At 46.2% G+C, this 18,358-nt stretch overlaps 1 protein-coding gene across 3 annotated transcripts in view; it reads right to left on the bottom strand.

The window, feature by feature from the left end:
* dnmbp (dynamin binding protein) overlaps positions 1 to 18,358 on the bottom strand; it is a 139,878-nt gene that overhangs the window by 8,356 nt on the left and 113,164 nt on the right. For all 3 annotated transcript variants that reach the window (XM_063071335.1, XM_063071336.1, XM_063071337.1), the window contains 6 exons: positions 15,700 to 15,899; positions 15,211 to 15,341; positions 13,944 to 14,048; positions 12,424 to 12,552; positions 8,337 to 8,669; positions 796 to 975 (listed from right to left, as the gene is read on the bottom strand). In XM_063071335.1, the coding sequence (XP_062927405.1) occupies positions 796 to 975; positions 8,337 to 8,669; positions 12,424 to 12,552; positions 13,944 to 14,048; positions 15,211 to 15,341; positions 15,700 to 15,899 (1,078 nt within the window). The remainder of the gene's footprint in view (positions 1 to 795; positions 976 to 8,336; positions 8,670 to 12,423; positions 12,553 to 13,943; positions 14,049 to 15,210; positions 15,342 to 15,699; positions 15,900 to 18,358) is intronic.

Genomic DNA, 18,358 nt, shown 5'->3' with positions numbered 1-18,358 from the left:
TTGAGTCTTTGTTGAAGAGGTAGTGACCTGCATCGAGAATAACTCTTGCCAAAAGAGAAAGCAGGAAAGTCGTGTCTGTGAAGAAATCCTTCTCCAGAGAAGTCTCTCCCAATTGAACGTATAAATCTGTTGGACTTTTGAATTTACCATTTTAAGAACTGTATCTTACTTTACCGCTTTAAGAACTGTTTTCGCATTTAACGCTTTAAGAACCAGTGTCAAATGACAATTTGTTGAACGGCTGCATAGTGGTTAACTTCCGGTTAAGGTTTTCGTTTGTTTTTTTATTGTTTATCCGTGTTTAATAAATGTTTGGTTGTTTTTATATAACCTGTCTCGATTGATATTCATTGTTGCCGGTTACATAACAATAGTGAAATATGCTGCTTGCATATTGCAAATAACACAACCTAAGGATGATCTGGGGGCAGAGTGCAAGACTACGGAACTTTCTGCCACCACCCAGGTCTCATCACTTATTAAGCACCTGTAGTGTTATACACTTTACTTTTTAATGTGCATCATAAATGCATCTTATGTTAAATATCAATCTTCTGGAATACGTTTCTTTATTTGTTAATTTATCAGTGGTAATATTACTTTATGTGTTGTGTGCGAGTTAGGTGAACGGTGTTGTGCAATTTGGTCTGGAGGAACATTGTTTCGTTTGGCTGTATATGTGGAAACGGATGAATGACAAATAAACAAGAGTTGTCACACATTCCGCAGCCACCAGAGCAAGCCCACAATGTTTGGTAGAACGACACAGAACACAAGTAACAATCCCCAACTCACCATTGCTGACATTTGCCACCTGGAAGACTGCCGTTCTGTGGTCTTGCGCTCGAATGGCTTCCGGGAGGACGAGAGTGTGTCTGGGAAGAAGCTGAAGACTTGCAGTAGCTGCATGGCCTTACTGTGCTGTTCCTGGAATGAGGCGACGATAGTCGTGTCCTGACTCACCACCGAGATCAGCTGCAGAACAAAGCCTAGTTGTCAGTCCCCCCGTGGGTGTGCGCACGGTGTCAGACACATTTGTAATCCAGGCTGACACAGTTCAGCTCACAACCACATCAACAGACATCACTACAGAGAGCGTGGATCGAGCTGCCAGAGGAAGGGTGCGTGTAACATGTTTGGATAAGAGGGGTATGGAGGGCTATGGTCCGGGTGCAGGTTGATGGGACTAAACAGAGTAACAGTTTGGCATGGCCTGTTTCTGTACTGTAGTGCTCTGTGACTCTGAAGATTTCACAGCTAAGGAAACAGTCCACTCTGCACTGTCCCAACACACACTCCCAGGACAGGGACAGCAGGGGTTAGATACAGAGTGAATCTCCCTCTACACTGTCCCATCACACACTCCCAGGGCAGGGACAGCACGGGTTAGATACAGAGTGAAGCTCCCTCTACACTGTCCCATCACACACCCCCAGGGCAGGGACAGCACGGGTTAGATACAGAGTGAATCTCCCTCTACACTGTCCCATCACACACTCCCAGGACAGGGACAGCAGGGGTTAGATACAGAGTGAAGCTCCCTCTACACTGTCCCATCACACACTCCCAGGGCAGGGACAACATGGGTTAGATACAGAGTGAATCTCCCTCTACACTGTCCCATCACACACTCCCAGGACAGGGACAGCAGGGGTTAGATACAGAGTGAAGCTCCCATCTGAATGATGTACCAAGCTGTATCCATAACTCTACAATTTCCCGTGGTCATGGTGGACCAGTCGCCAAGTCCTGATGCATCTGGACAGGATGCTTTCTGTGGGGCACCTGGAAAATCTAGTGAGGGTCACCACTGCGTCATCCTCCTGAGGAAGTGGAGGCACTGGCGAGCTTTCTTAGACAGTGCTCGCATGGCTGGAGCAGGAGCAGGACCAGGTGTTGGCGATAGGTACAACCTAGGAACCTGAACCTCTCAACCCTCTCCATCTCAGCTCACTGATACAAGACAGGAATGGGTATTCAGCACTGCTTCCTGAAGTCAGTGACCAGCTACTTCCTTTTACTGACAGGGGAACCTCTGTGGGATCCCCACCCTTTCGGTAGGACGAGGACATCCTGCAGCCCAGGACGAACTGCCAGGCCCAACAATATGTGTGGAGCAGAGTGGAATGGCATATTCCAGGGCAGTAGGCACGCTCCCGCTGCCCAGGTACCCACCTGCCTCAGCCAGTAAATAGGTACACTCTATAGAAGTAGCACGTCATAAGTCATAAACACAAGATTCTGCAGATGCCAGAAATCCAGAGCAACACACACACACACACAAAATCCTGGAAGAACTCAGCAGGTCAAGCAGCATCTATGGAAATGAATGAACAGTCAACGTTTCGGACCGAGACCCAACAGGACTGGAATGGAAGGGTGAAGAAATCAGAAGCTGAGTGGAGGGGAAGAAGTACGAGCTGGGAGGTGATAGGTGGAGCCAAGTGGGTGGGAGGGGGAGGATGAATTAATAGACTGGGAGGTGATGGGTGGAAAAGGTCCAGGGCTGGAGAATAAGGAACAGCCAGGACACGAGAGTCGACAACAGGAGAATGGAAAGGAGGAGAGGCACAAGAGGGAGGTGATGGGCAGGTGAAGAGAAGAGATAAGACTGGGGCCAAAGTGGGGAAATAAAGAAGAGGGAAGGAATCAAAAGTTGGAGAAGTCAATGTTGACGTAAGTCAGAGGCTAACTTGACAGTGTTGCTCCTCCAACCTGAGAGTGGCCTCATTGCGGCAAAAGAGGAGACCTTGGATCAACATATGAGAATGGAAACTGGAATTGAAATGGTTGGCCACCGGGAAATCCTTGTTTACACTTTGACCTTCTTCAGAAAGAGGCCAACAATTCATTCAAGAGGAGAGAGAAACCCCACAGAGTGCCTGTGGCCACAGAGATGTTAACATCACCAGCCAGTTTTTGTGGAATGAAGTTGATGTCTTAATGACAAAAGGTCTTAGGTGCTCTAGCCGTAGGTCTATAATCAGAAGAACTGGAACTTTCAGCCACACACTCAGATAAAGGACATAAGACCATAAGATCATAAGACAAAGGAGCAGAAGTAGGCCATTCAGCCCATCGAGTCTGCTCCGCCATTTTATCAAGAGCTGATCCATTTTATCCTATTTAGTCCCACTTCCCCGCCTTCTCACCATAACCTTTGATGCCCTGGCTACTCAGATACCTATCAATCTCTGCCTTAAATACACCCAATGATTTGGCCTCCACTGCTGCCCGTGGCAACAAATTCCATAGATTCACCACCCTCTGACTAAAAAAATTTTTTCGCATTTCTGTTCTGAAAGGGCGCCCTTCAATCCTGAAGTCATGCCCTCTCGTACTAGACACCCCATCATGGGAAACAACTTTGCCACATCCACTCTGTCCATGCCTTTCAACATTCGAAATGTTTCTATGAGGTCTCCCCTCATTCTTCTAAACTCCAAGGAATACAGTCCAAGAGCGGACAAACGTTCCTAATATGTTAACCCTCTCATTCTCGGAATCATTCTAGTGAATCTTCTCTGTACCCTCTCTAATGTCAGCACATCCTTTCTTAAATAAGGAGACCAAAACTGCCCACAGTACTCCAAGTGAGGTCTCACCAGTGCCTTATAGAGCCTCAACATCACATCCCTGCTCCTATACTCTATTCCTCTAGAAATGAATGCCAACATTGCATTCGCCTTCTTCACTACCGACTCAACCTGGAGGTTAACCTTAAGGGTATCCTGTACGAGGACTCCCAAGTCCCATTGCATCTCAGAACTTTGAATTCTTTCCCCATTTAAATAATAGTCTGCCCATTTATTTTTTCTGCCAAAGTGCATAACCATACACTTTCCAACATTGTACTTCATTTGCCACTTCTCTGCCCATTCTTCCAATCTATCCAAGTCTCTCTGCAGACTCTCCGTTTCCTCAGCACTACCGGCCCCTCCACCTATCTTTGTATCGTCAGCAAACTTAGCCACAAAGCCATCTATTCCATAATCCAGATCGTTGATGTACAATGTAAAAAGAAGCGGCCCCAACACTAATCCCTGTGGAACACCACTGGTAACCGGCAGCCAACCAGAATAGGATCCCTTTATTCCCACTCTCTGTTTCCTGCCAATCAGCCAACGCTCTATCCACGTATGTAACTTTCCTGTAATTCCATGGGCTCTTATCTTGTTAAGCACTTTAAGCATGTGTGGCACCTTGTCAAAGGCCTTCTGAAAGTCCAAATATACAACATCCACTGCATCTCCCTTGTCTAGCCTACTGGTAATTTCCTCAAAAAATTGTAATAGGTTTGTCAGGCAGGATTTTCCTTTAAGGAATCCATGCTGAGTTCTGCCTATCTTGTCATATGCCTCCAGGTACTCTGTAAGCTCATCCTTGACAATCGACTCCAACAACTTCCCAACCACCGATGTCAAGCTAACAGGTCTATAATTTCCTTTTTGCTTCCTTGCCCCCTTCTTAAATAGCGGAGTGACATTTGCAATCTTCCAGTCTTCCGGAACCATGCCAGAATCTATCGACTTTTGAAAGATCATCGCTAATGCCTCCGCAATCTCCACAGCTACTTCCTTCAGAACACGAGGGTGCATTCCATCTGGTCCAGGAGATTTATCGACCTTTAGCCTATTTAGCTTCCTGAGTACTTTCTCTGTCGTAACTGTGACTGCGCACACTTCTCTTCCCTGCCACCCTTGAGTGTCTGGTATCCTGCTGTCTTCCTCAGTGAAGACTGATGCAAAATACTTGTTCAGTTCCTCTGCCATCTCCTCATCTCCCATTACAATTTCTCCAGTATCATTTTCTATCGGTCCTATATCTACTCTCACCTGTCTTTTACTCTTTATATACTTGAAAAAGCTTTTAGTATCCTCTTTGATATTATTTGCTAGTTTCCTTTCATAGTTAATCTTTTCTCTCTTAATGACCTTCTTGGTTTCCTTTTGTAAGGCTTTAAAGACTTCCCAATCCTCTGTCTTCCCACTAATTTTTGCTTCCTTGTATGCCCTCTCCTTAGCTTTAACTTTGGCTTTGACTTCTCTTGTCAACCACGGTTGCATCCTTTTTCCACTCGAAAATTTCTTCTTTTTTGGAATATACCTGTCTTGCACATTCCTCATTTCTCACATAAACTCCAGCCACTGCTGCTCTGCCGTCCTTCCTGCCAGTGTCTCTTTCCAGTCAACTTTGGCCAGTTCCTCTCTCATGCCATTGTAATTTCCTTTACTCCACTGAAACACCGACACATCAGATTTCGGCTTCTCTTTTACTAATTTCACAGTGAACTCAATCATGTTATGATCACTGCCTCCTAAGGGTTCCTTCACCTCAATCTCTCCAATCACCTTCGGTTCATTACACAATACCCAATCCAGTACAGCCGATCCCCTAGTGGGCTCAACAACAAGCTGTTCTAAAAAGCCATCTCGCAGACATTCTACAAATTCTCTCTCTTGAGATCCAGTGCTGACCTGATTTTTCCAATCTACTCGCATGTTAAAATCCCCCACAATTATCATAACACTGCCCTTCTGACAAGTCTTTTCTATTTCCAATTGTAATTTGTAGTCCACATCCCTGCAGCTGTTTGGAGGCCTATAAATAACTGCCATCAGGGTCCTTTTACCCCTGCTATTCCTTAGCTCAACCCATAAAGATTCTGCACCTTCCGATCCTATATCACCTCTTTCTGATTTAATATCATTTCTTACCAATAAAGCCACGCCTCCCCCTCTGCCTACCTTCCTGTCCTTCCGATACACCGTGTATCCTTGGACGTTCAGCTCCCAGAGACATGCATCCTTTAGCCAGGTCTCAGTGATGGCCACAATATCATACCTGCCAATCTGTAGCTGTACAACAAGAGCCAGGTCTCAGTGATGGCCACAATATCATACCTGCCAATCTGTAGCTGTACAACAAGATCATCCACTTTATTTCTTATGCTGCGTGCATTTAAGTACAACACCTTAAGACCAGTATTTGATACTTTTTGCTTTGATTTCACTGCAACTCATTCCAATGGCTACACATTTGCCCCACCACCTGCCTGTCTTTCCTGACATAAGATGAGAGAGAGATTGTTTAAAGAGGAAAGGTTACGAGAAGAAGGCAAGGGAATGCGTTTGAGGGGGTAATAAATCAGCCATGATCAAATGATAGAGCAGACTCGATGGGCCGAATGGCCAGACTCTACTCCTGTGTCTTATGGGCTTCAGTTGTTTTATTTTAACTCACAGAATGTGATGGGTGCCTGCAGGGGTGGCGGTGGAGGTAGACCTTTCAGTGTTGAAATGGACATGTGAATGTAGAGATATGGTGGGATATGGGTTACGTGCAGGCAGTAGAAATTGATCTGAATTAGGTTTATTCTCACTGACATAAGAAATGAAATGTGTTTCCCCAACACATCGATGCAGCTACAGCAGTGGCTATATTTCATTAGGAGTTTGAGGAGATTTGCTATGTCATCAAAATCACTCACAAATTTCTACCGACAAACCATGGAGAGCATTCTGACCGGTTGCATCACGTCTGGTATGGTGGGGGGTGGGTTGTTACTGCACAGGATCGAAGTAAGCTGCAGAGAGTTGTAAACTTGTTCAGCTCCATCATGGGCACTGGCCACTGCAGTATCCAGGACATCGTTAAGGAGTGGTGCCTCAGAAAGGTGGCATCCATCATCAAGGTTACAACAAAAAGAACGAACAAGTACAAAGGAGGAATAATGAGGTGGTGTTCTTGGGTTCATGGACAGCTCAGAAATCAAATGGCGGAGGGGAAAAAGCTGTTCCCAAAACATTGAGTGAGAGTTCTCAGGTGCATGCATCTCCCCCCCACGATGGTAGCAATGAGAAGAGGGCACGTCCCGAGTGATGGATGCCACCTTCCTGAGGCATGGCTTCTTGAAAATACTTGCAATGGCGCGGTGGGTCGTGCCAGTGATGGAGCTGGCTGAGTTTACAACCCCTCAGCTGCTTTTTCCTATCCTGTGTATTGGTCCCTCCATACCAGATGACGTTGCAACCAATCAGAATGTTCTCCATGATACATATAAGGAAGTCTGATTGACTGTTTAGCGACATACAAAATTTCTATAGAAGGCAGAGGGTCATGGTGGAGGGAGTATATTCGGATTGGAGGGTTGTGACTAGTGGTGTCCCACAAGGATCTGTTCTGGGACCTCTACTTTTCGTGATTTTTATTAACGACCTGGATGTGGGGGTAGAAGGGTGGGTTGGCAAGTTTGCAGACAGAAAGGTTGGTGGTGTTGTAGATAGTGTAGAGGATTGTCGAAGATTGCAGAGAGACATTGATAGGATGCAGAAGTGGGCTGAGGAGTGGCAGATGGAGTTCAACCCAGAGAAGTGTGAGGTGGTACACTTTGGAAGGACAAACTCCAAGGCAGAGTACAAAGTAAATGGCAGGATACTTAGTAGTGTGGAGGAGCAGAGGGATCTGGAGGTACATGTCCACAGATCCCTGAAAGTTGCCTCACAGGTGGATAGGGTAGTTAAGAAAGCTTATGGGGTGTTAGCTTTCATAAGTCGAGGGATAGAGTTTAAAAGTCGCAATGTAATGACGTAGCTCTATAAAACTTTGGTTAGGCCACACTTGGAGTACTGTGTCCAGTTCTGGTCGCCTCACTATAGGAAGGATGTGGAAGCATTGGAAAGGGTACAGAGGAGACTTACCAGGATGCTGCCTGGTTTAAAGAGTATGGATTATGATCAGAGATTAAGGGAGCCAGGGCTTTACCCTTTGGAGAGGAGGAGGATGAGAGGAGACATGATAGAGGTGTACAAGATATTAAGAGGAATAGATAGAGTGGACAGCCAGCGCCTCTTCCCCAGGGCACCACTGCTCAATACAAGAGGACATGGCTTTAAGTAAGGGGTGGGAAGTTCAAGGGGGATATTAGAGGAAGGTTTTCTACTCAGAGAGTGGTTGGCGCGTGGAATGCACTGCCTGTGTCAGTGGTGGAGGCAGATACACTAGTGAAGTTTAAGAGACTACGAGACAGGTATATGGAGGAATTTAAAGTGGGGGGTTATATGGGAGGCAGAGTTTGAGGGTCGGCACAACATTGTTGGCCGAAGGGCCTGTAACGTGCTGTACTATACTATGTTCTATATATGTGGAGAGCATTCTGACTGGTTGCATTAAGTTTAATTTGGCATTATGTTCAGCACGGACATTGTAGGCCGAAGTAAACGAAGGAGAACCAAGTGCTTTTGAAGTAATAGGTACGATATTTTTTATTCTAGGTTGAAGAGTGGATTCAAAATGCCTTGAGAAAGAAAGGAACCAGGCACATCTCCTCCACTTACCTGCATCAGAGGGAGAAGCTCCTTCAGTGTCATTCCCACAAAGTCCCGGTGAGCCTCAGCGAACCCTCGCACGCAATTGATGAAGAGCTCCTCGGCACTCTTGTGAAACTTGGGCATGTCGTCCAGCAGCTGGGCATTCAGGGCCTCATAGTTGTTCTTGGCCGCCTGCAGTTCCTCCAGAGTCCTCTTGTCCTTCAGCTTCTCGGCTCGTTCCTTACAGTTGTGGTAGTCCAGCAGCTTGTCGAAGCGCTTGATCATCAGTTTGTGCGGCCCTGCGCACATCCCCAGCAGCTGGGTCAACGGGCCGACCACCAGTCTCTCAGTCCGCTCTTTCTGTTCGAGAACGCAAGGAGAGCAGTGGGCAATTCGGTGCCTCAAGCCAGTTCTGCAACAATGGATACTGAGGTCCCATGCCACCAAGTTCAAGTACAGCCACTTCCCTTCAACCAGTTGTCACAACCCCAATCACTACTTTAGTATAGCAACACTCTGAACCATTTTGACCACCTTGCACAAAAAAATGGACTGTTTTCTATTTGCGTTCTTTCATGTAAAAGTTATAAATAATCTTAAACATCCATTTACGGCGATGGAAGAAAGTTTAGCAACGTCAGTGGTAGCTTTTTTATACAGACAGTAATTCAAAAGTTTAAATTTAAGTTAATATCAAAGCACATATACAATGCCTATAAAAAGTATTTCCCCCCCCTTGGAATTTCTCATGTTTTATTGTTTCACAACATTGAATCAGTGGATTTAATTTGGCTTTTTTTAAACACTGATCAACAGAAAAAAAAGACTCTTTCGTGTCAAAGTGAAAAGATTTCTCTACAAAGTGATCTAAATTGATCACAAATATAAAACACAAAATTATTGACTGCATAAGTAATCACACCCTCCCCCCTTTAATATTACACACCAAAACACCACTGGTGTCACCATTTGGTTTTGGAAGACATGTAATGAGTTAAATGGAGATCTGGTTTTGGAGGCCTGTGTGCAGTCAAGGTGTTTCAATTGATTGTAGTAAAAATACACCTGTATCTGGAAGGTCCAACTGCTGGTGAGTCAGTATCCTGGTAAAAACTACACCATGAAGATAAAAGAACACTCCAAGCAACTCTGCAAAAAGGTTATTGCAAAGCACAATTCAGGAGATGGATACAAGAAAAATTCCAAGTCATTAAATATCCCTTGGAGTACAGTAAAGTCAATCATCAAGAAATGGAAAGAATATGGCACAGCTGTAAATCTGCCTAGAGCAGGCTGTCCTCAAAAACTGAGTGACCGTGCAAGAAGGGGACTAGCGAGAGAGGCCACTAAGAGACCTATAACAACTCTGGAGGAGTTACAAACTTCAGGGGCTGAGATGGGGGAGACTGTGAATACAACTGTTGCCTGGGCGCTTCACCAATTGCAGCTTTATGAGAGAGTGGCAAAACGCTATGTTTGGCGTAAGACAAACACTGCACATCATCAAAAACACATCATGCCCTCCTGTGAAACATGGTGGTGGCTGCATCATGCTGTGGGGATGCTTCACTGCAGCAGACCCTGGAAGGCTTGAGAAGGTAGAGAGTAAAATGAATGCAGCAAAATACAAGAAAATCCTGGAGGAAAACCTGATATGGTCCGCAAGAGAACTGCGACTTGGGAGATTTGCTTTCCAGCAAGACTACGACCTCAAGCATAATGCCTAAGCTACACAGGAATGGCTTAAAAACAAAGTTTTGGAGTGGCCAAGTCAGAGTCTAGATCTCAATCCATTGAGAATTTGCGGCTGGACTTGAAAAGGGCTGTTCAGTCACAATCTGCATGCAATCTGACAGAGCTTGAGCAGTTTTGTGAAGAAGAATGGTGAAAAATTGCAGCGTCCAGGTGTGCAAAGCTGATAAGAGACCTATCCACACAGACTCAAGGCTGTAATTGCTGCCAAAGGTGCATCTACTAAATACTGACTTGAAGGGGTGAATACTTATGCAATTAATTATTTTGTGTTTTATATTTGTAATTAATTTAGATCACTTTGTAGAGATGTGTTTCCACTTTGGTATGAAAGAGCCTTTTTCTATTGATCAGAGTCAAAAATGCCAAATTAAAACCACTGCGATTCAATGTTGTGAAACAATAAAACATGAAAACTTCCAAGGGGTTGAATACATTTTATAGGCACTGTATGTCACCATATCCGCTGTCTGTAAGGAGTTCGTACTTTCTCCCTCTGACCGCAAAGGTTTCCTCCGGGTGCTCTGGGTCCCTCCTACAGTCCAAAGATGTACCCGTTGGCAGGCCAATTGGCCATTGTAAAGTATCCCATGGTTAGGCTGGGGTTAAAATGGGGGATTGCTAGGCAGCGTGGCTCGAAGGGCTGATTGCGTGCTGCGTCTCAATAAATAAATATACCCACCATATGGTGTGCACAGCCAGGAGTGGTGGTAGAGGCTGATACATTAGGGACATTCAAGTGACTCCTCAACTGGCACATGGCTATAAGAAAAATGGAGGGTTGTAGTCTCTGGAAGAGGGAAGGGGGTTCGATAGGTTGTGGAGTATATAGGTCAGCGTAACATTGTGGGCCAAAGGGCCTGTACTGCACGGCCCTATGTTCTAATTTATGTTTAATTCATGCCTTTTCCAGTGAATATTGCTTACTTGATGCTCTGTCCCTGTGATGCTGCTACTGGTAGGCTTTTCATTGCACCTGCGCGTACGTATGCTAGTGTAAATGACAATAAACTCTAGTTTGACTTTGACCTCAGCATTCCTCCTTTCCTATCCCATCCTTGGATCTATCCATCTCTGATCTCAATGACTAAACTTCTGGACAGAGAACTCTGAAGATTCCAATTCTTCTAAGTATGGGAATTTCCCTGGATTTCATTCCTAACTGAGCTTACCCCAGACTGTGATGACTGGCTCTTAGCCAAGGGAAACACCCACATTATACTCACTCCCAAAGAATTTATCTTTCACTGAGGTCGCCTCCCATTCTTCACCCTGCCAGAAAACAGCTCAAAAAACAACAGAAGGAAGAAAACTTCCCATCCTTATTTTGATTCTTTCTCCAGCCTCTGAGACTTTTATATCTTTGTCCATCCCAGTTTCGATCACTCCACCACTGGTGTGTCCCACAAACCCCTTCCCCATCTGCTCATGTGTCACACAGATTCCTTCCCCAGTTAGTCCCAGTGTGTCACACAAACCCCTTCCCCATCAGCCCATGTGTCACAGATTCCTTCCCTAGTCCCAGTGTGTCCCACAAACCCCTTCCCCATCAGCCCATGTGTCACAGATTCCTTCCCTAGTCCCAGTGTGTCCCACAAATCCCTTCCCCATCAGCCCATGTGTCACAGATTCCTTCCCTAGTCCGTGTGTCCCACAAATCCCTTCCCCATCAGCCCATGTGTCACAGATTCCTTCCCCAGTTAGTCCCAGTGTGTCCCACAAATCCCTTCCCCATCAGCCCATGTGTCACAGATTCCTTCCCCAGTTAGTCCCAGTGTGTCCCACAAACCCCTTCCCTATCAGCCCATGTGTCACAGATTCCTTCCCTAGTCCCAGTGTGTCACACAAACCCCTTCCCCATCAGCCCATGTGTCACAGATTCCTTCCCCAGTTAGTCCCAGTGTGTCCCACAAATCCCTTCCCCATCAGCCCATGTGTCACAGATTCCTTCCCCAGTTAGTCCCAGTGTGTCCCACAAACCCCTTCCCTATCAGCCCATGTGTCACAGATTCCTTCCCTAGTCCCAGTGTGTCCCACAAATCCCTTCCCCATCAGCCCATGTGTCACAGATTCCTTCCCTAGTCCCAGTGTGTCCCACAAATCCCTTCCCCATCAGCCCATGTGTCACAGATTCCTTCCCCAGTTAGTCCCACAAATCCCTTCCCCATCAGCCCATGTGTCACAGATCCCTTCCTCAGTTAGTCCCACAAAACCCCTTCCCAACAGTATATTTGCACGAATCCCTTCCCCAGCCAGTCCCAGTGTGTATCACAAACCCAATAAAAAATAACTTCTCTTCTTCTTGTGACTCGGTTAATGAGCAATATTGTGGTGTTAATCAGAAACTATCCCAGCCACTTACGAAGTCATTGAAGAGGGTGTCACTGATCAGGCGATGAGCCCGCTGGTACTGGTCCAAGTTGGTGTGGTTCTTCTCCCCGTACATGTCCAGAATACTCATTGCAGCCAGAACCTTCACTGACGCCGAGTCCTGCAATGGGATGAACTGTCAGCCTCTATGAGGAACCCCATTCCCGTCACCCGGGTGAAGGGCCCAGTGACTGCTCCCAACACTCACTCCATGCTGCAGACTGGTTTCCAAGACAATGCCCCCAGGCTCGCTGCGCTGGCCTGGCCTAACCCAACCTCGAGCTGACTCCACAGTCTCAAAAGCCATGTGAAGTTAATGCTGTTTGACTATGGAGGCACCACTGCTAAACCCCTCAACGTCTTTTTCAATTTCTATCCATCCCTCTGATTTCTTCCCCATTCGGTCCTAGTCCATCTGTCAAACTCCTCCCCCAGTCAGTTCACATCCCATAGTCATAGTCATACTTTATTGATCCCCAGGGAAATTGGTTTTCGTTACAGTTGCACCATAAATAATTAAATAGTAATAAAACCATAAATAATTAAATAGTAATATGTAAATTATGCCAGGAAATAAGTCCAGGACCAGCCTATTGGCTCAGGGTGTCTGACCCTCCAAGGGAGGAGTTGTAAAGTTTGATGGCCACAGGCAGGAATGACTTCCTATGACGCTCTGTGTTGCATCTCGGTGGAATGAGCCTCTGGCTGAATGTACTCCTGTGCCCAACCAGTACATTATGTAGTGGATGGGAGACATTGACCAAGATGGCATGCAACTTAGATAGCATCCTCTTTTCAGACACCACCATCAGAGAGTCCAGTTCCATCCCCACAACATCACTGGCCTTACGAATGAGTTTGTTGATTCTGTTGGTATCTGCTACCCTCAGCCTGCTGCCCCAGCACACAACACCAAACATGATCCCACTGGCCACCACAGACTCGTAGAACATCCTCAGCATCGTCCGGCAGATGTTAAAGGACCTCAGTCTCCTCAGGAAATAGAGACGGTTCTGACCCTTCTTGTAGACAGCCTCAGTGTTCTTTGACCAGTCCAGTTTATTGTCAATTCATATCCCCAGGTATTTGTAATCCTCCATCATGTCCACACTGACCCCCTGGATGGAAACCGTGGTCACCAGTACCTTAGCTCTCTTCAGGTCTACCACCAGCTCCTTAGTCTTTTTCACATTAAGCTGCAGATAATTCTGCTCATACCATGTGACAAAGTTTCCTACCGTAGCCCTGTACTCAGCCTCATCTCCCTTGCTGATGCATCCAACTATTCCATTAAGTCCTTCCCTGGTCAGTTCCAGTCTGTCCCTTGAATTCCTTTCCTAGTCACACCCAGCCCATCCCTTGAACTTCTTCCTGAGTCGGTTCTGGTTCGTCACTGGAACTTCTTCCAGTCAATCCTGGGTCATCCCTTGAACTCTTTCCCCAGTTGGTCCTGGTCTGAGATGTACCGGGCAGGTCACTGGGACCCAGTCTCTTTGCCCACCACTGACTCACCCGTAGCTGCTGCAGGTAAAGCGACAGGTCCCGGATGAAGTTCTTAATCAGCCGCTCTTGCTCCCGGAACCTCCGCTCTACCTCCTCAAACTCCTCATCTCTGATCTGAAAGAGTAAAGAGAGAGAGATTGTCGGCCTGAGGAGACTGCAACCTTTTGCAAACAGGGAGGGTACAAAATCTGTACAGGCGGGAGATCCCCTGCAATACAGTTCATTAAAGAAACTTGCATATCTATAGTGCTTTCCCCCCACCACCACCCCATCCACCTCACAACCCCATTGATCTCCTACCATCAGGCAGGGCATATCGGATTATTAGGTCTGCGACTGCCAGGATGAGAAACAGCTTCTTCCCCCAGGCCGTAAGACTACTGAATTCCCTGCCAGGTCTCATCACTTATGAAGTGCCAGTACCATTATACCGTTTACTTTTTAATTTGTGTCATAAACGCACTTTATGATAAATGTCAATCTTCTGGAATACATTTCATTATTTGTTAATTTATTTGCGGTAATATTACTTTATGTGGTGTGTGTGTGAGAGTGTGAGAGAGAGAGAGAGAGTGAGTGAGTGAGTGAGTGAGTGAGTGAGTGAGTGAGTGAGTGTGAGTGAGAGTGAGAGTGTGAGTGTGAGTGTGAGTGTGAGTGTGAGTGTGAGTGTGAGTGTGAGTGTGAGTGTGAGTGTGAGTGTGAGTGTGAGTGTGAGTGTGAGTGTGAGTGTGAGAGTGAGAGTGAGAGTGAGAGTGAGAGTGAGAGTGAGAGAGAGAGAGAGAGAGAGAGAGAGAGAGAGAGAGAGAGATAGAGATAGAGATAGAGATAGAGATAGAGATAGAGATAGAGATAGAGAGATAGATAGATAGATAGATAGATAGATAGATAGATAGATGGAGATGTGTACTGTGTTGAGTACATTGGACTGGAGGAACGTTGTTTTGTTCGGCAATATATATTATACACAGTTGAATGACAATAAAGTTGAACTTGATCTGTACTGTACTGTGCGGTGTTGTACTATGTTCTAATTACTTGGAACTGGTGATGGGCCGAACAGCCTCATGCAGTGTCTTAACAAGTAAGCCCTAATCGGTTTGATTTTTTTTCTCTTTCAAAATCACCAGAAGGCCTGGAAACACCTAAATCTCTTGTGGAGTTTCCATCGCAAGAAGGTGCATCACAGACCTCCGATGGTCACCACACAGATACAGGTCCGAGGGTCAGAGGTCCAGGCCGCATAAATCCCCTCCCCATGACTCCTTCCTCCTCCTACCTGAGGAGCCAAGCCGGTGAGGTGCTTGAGGTGGCTGCTCACTCGGTTTGACTTCTTTATAATGGAGTGCATACTTAATTTGGAGATCTTGTCCATCAGAGAGTCCTCATCACCCTTACGATACTTCAGAACTGCACAGGGACACAGGAGACCGAAATCAACTACAGTTTGCAACTCAGTTACGAAAAACGTCTCTCGACATTGGCTTGAAGTGTCATCAGCACACACGTAACCCAAATGAGCATCAGGGACAGGTGACAAAAAGACTGGTCAAAGTTCACAGAAGTGTGGGGAGGTGGGGAAATGGAAGGAGTTGCTGGAGAATGTGGTAGAGGGAGATATAATGTTTAATAGGTACATGGGCAGGGACTTGGATAGTCGTGGGGTTAAGGTTTTAATGTGATCGGTGTGGATGGGTATTGTGGTTGGCATGGGTGAGGTGACCCTATGATTCTAGGTGAGAAGAGGACAGGACAGAGCCACACTTACCCAGGTCCTTTCGCCGTTTGTGCTCATTAATGTTTACATTGAGTTCTTTCACCGCGAGCACTGCCTCTTCCAGTGGCCTCTTGTCATGGTGCCCCTCTGGGGTGGTGTTCAGCAGCTCTGACAGTAACAGCGGGTACCTCATTACCCGCTGAACAGGCTTAATGAGGAACGAGCCCAGGTTGATGTAGTTAGTTTTCCCCCTGGGTTTGCAAGGAAAATATGCATATTACCATCCATTTTAAAACAAAATCATCCACCTTGAGTTGGATTGACAGGACCTCACTTCGGACTCAGCACTCTGTGAAGTGCGTCGAAGTGCAGAAGACATTTAAAGTGAGGCGCACACGGTATCCATGGAGACAGTGGGTGATTTCTGAGAACAGTGGACCCTTCAGGGGCTTGAGTGTTTTGTAAGTAACAATAATCATATTTTAATTTGAAACTACAAATGGATTATGAAGCTTTGATTATTGTATCATGCACTGCTGTGTTATCATCATTCAATAAACATTGGCATGACTAATAGAGACTTAATGTGATATGAGACAGAAATGCAGGGTGTTGGTGATTCACTTGTTTTTATTTTGTTTGGAGATATAGAGTGTGGAACGGGCCCTTCCAGCCTCTCGAGCCACGCCACCCAGCAGCCTCGGTTTAATCTTCATCTAATCACAGGGCAACTTACAATGACCAATTAACCTTCTAACCGGTCTGTCTTTGACCTGTGGGATCAAACCAGAGCACCCAGAGAAAACCAAAGCAGTCACAGGAAGGAATGTATAAACTTGCTTACAGGAGGGATGCTGGAAATGAGCGTCGGACTGTGATGCCCAGAGCTGCCCCACTCGCTACACCACCCTGGTGCAGTGGCGCACACCGAGGAACTGACTCTTTCCTCTTTTGTTTTGGAGAGATTTTAGGAGATATTTTTTATAAAAGAGATTATGAGAAATTGTTTCTGGTAGAAAGAAGAGCAGTAAGCAGAGGAAATAAATTGAAAATAATGACAAAAATAAACCAGAAGGAATATAGGGAGAATCACAAACAAGAGAAAATTTGCAGATGCTGGAAATCAAATGTGTATTACTAGTACATAGGGAGAATTTCTTTTCACAGAGTCAGCTGACTTGCTTGGACCACACCGACAGCAGAAGTAGTCGCTGACTCAACAGTAATTTTCAAAAGGGAATCAGATCGTTCACGAAAGGGATAAAAGATTTTGCAGGAACTTGTAGGAGGCCGTTGCCGGGACTTGAGGGACTGACTTATGGAGAGAGGTTGAGCAGGGTGGGAAGCTGCTTTTATAGAGTGTTTGGGAAGGAGGGCTGATCGCACAGAGGTGTATAAAATCATGAGGGGCGTAGATAGGGTGAATGCACTCAAGTCCTCCCCCTCCAGGGTGGGGGAATCGAAAACCAGAGGGCATAGGTGAGAGGGAAAACACTTAATAGGAACCTGGCAGGCAACTTTTTATATCCAGAGGGTGATTCCGTATATGGAATGAGCTGCCAGAGGAAGAGGTTCAGGCATTACATTAACAGCATTGTAAAGGCACTCAGGCACATGGATAGGCAAGCTGAGCCAAACACAGGCAAAGCAGATGAGCTCAGGTGGGAATCTTGGTTGGCATGGACCAATTGATCTGAAAGGCCTGTTTCCATGCTTGTGTGACTGACTGCAGGCAAGGAAGAGAGAAGGGGAAGGAGGTCTGTAGTGAGCAGAGAGTCCTATCACAGATATAAGGGTTGGGGTGGGGGGGGGTCTCCTTCGAGGGTGCAATCTTCAGTAATTCAGTGAAGACACAAAGCAGGTATTCATGGTGTACAATCTCCCATCAAACTCCTCACCCAACTTCCTCGGAAGGGTTAATCTATTAAGCATCCCACTGAGCTGATTAAACTGGCTGTGACATAGTTTCCAGGTCGTTTTGGATTACATTGTCACAAAAGATAAGGCTGGAGTGGGCGGGTCAGACTAGAGAGGCTCTGAGAATCAGCACTCCTCCGGGCTGCGAATGTTCAAGGAGTGAATGGAACAGCTGTCCATCATCTCATCTCAGCCAAACAGGATTCCCTTCTTGTCCAGCTCAACCTGTGACTGGGCTGGGATTCTCTGTATCTAACCCGTGCTGTCCCTGCCCTGGGAGTGTGTGATGGGACAGTGTGGAGGGAGCTTCACTCTGTATCTAACCTGTGCTGTCCCTGTCCTGGGAGTGTGTGATGGGACAGTGTAGAGGGAGCTTCACTCTGTATCTAACCTGTACTGTCCCTGCCCTGGGAGTGTGTGATGGGACAGTGTAGAGGGAGATTCAGTCTGTATCAAACCCATGCTGTCCCTGTCCTGGGAGTGTGTGATGGAACAGTGTAGAGGGAACTTCACTCTTTATCTATGCCTTGCCAACCCTGACAGTTTGATTTCCCGGCTCTGACCCCTCTCCCACCCTAGCGTGATGAACCAATCAGATACACAGAATAACTCATAGACGGGATCACATGGTTTCAATATTATTAGTTGATCAACAGTGCAGGGCAGAACGGAGCGTACACAGCGGGTGGGTCAAGGCAGAAGCAGGCTAATGAGCTTAGTGCGAGCTTTGTTAGGATGGGAGACACGCTGGAAACGGTGAGGCAGAGAGAATTTGGCACAACATTATGTTACA

Source organism: Mobula hypostoma, chromosome 19 (genome assembly GCF_963921235.1).
Source record: "Mobula hypostoma chromosome 19, sMobHyp1.1, whole genome shotgun sequence".
Taxonomy (NCBI): Eukaryota; Metazoa; Chordata; class Chondrichthyes; order Myliobatiformes; family Myliobatidae; genus Mobula; species Mobula hypostoma.
This window is presented reverse-complemented; position numbering and strand designations above follow the sequence as displayed.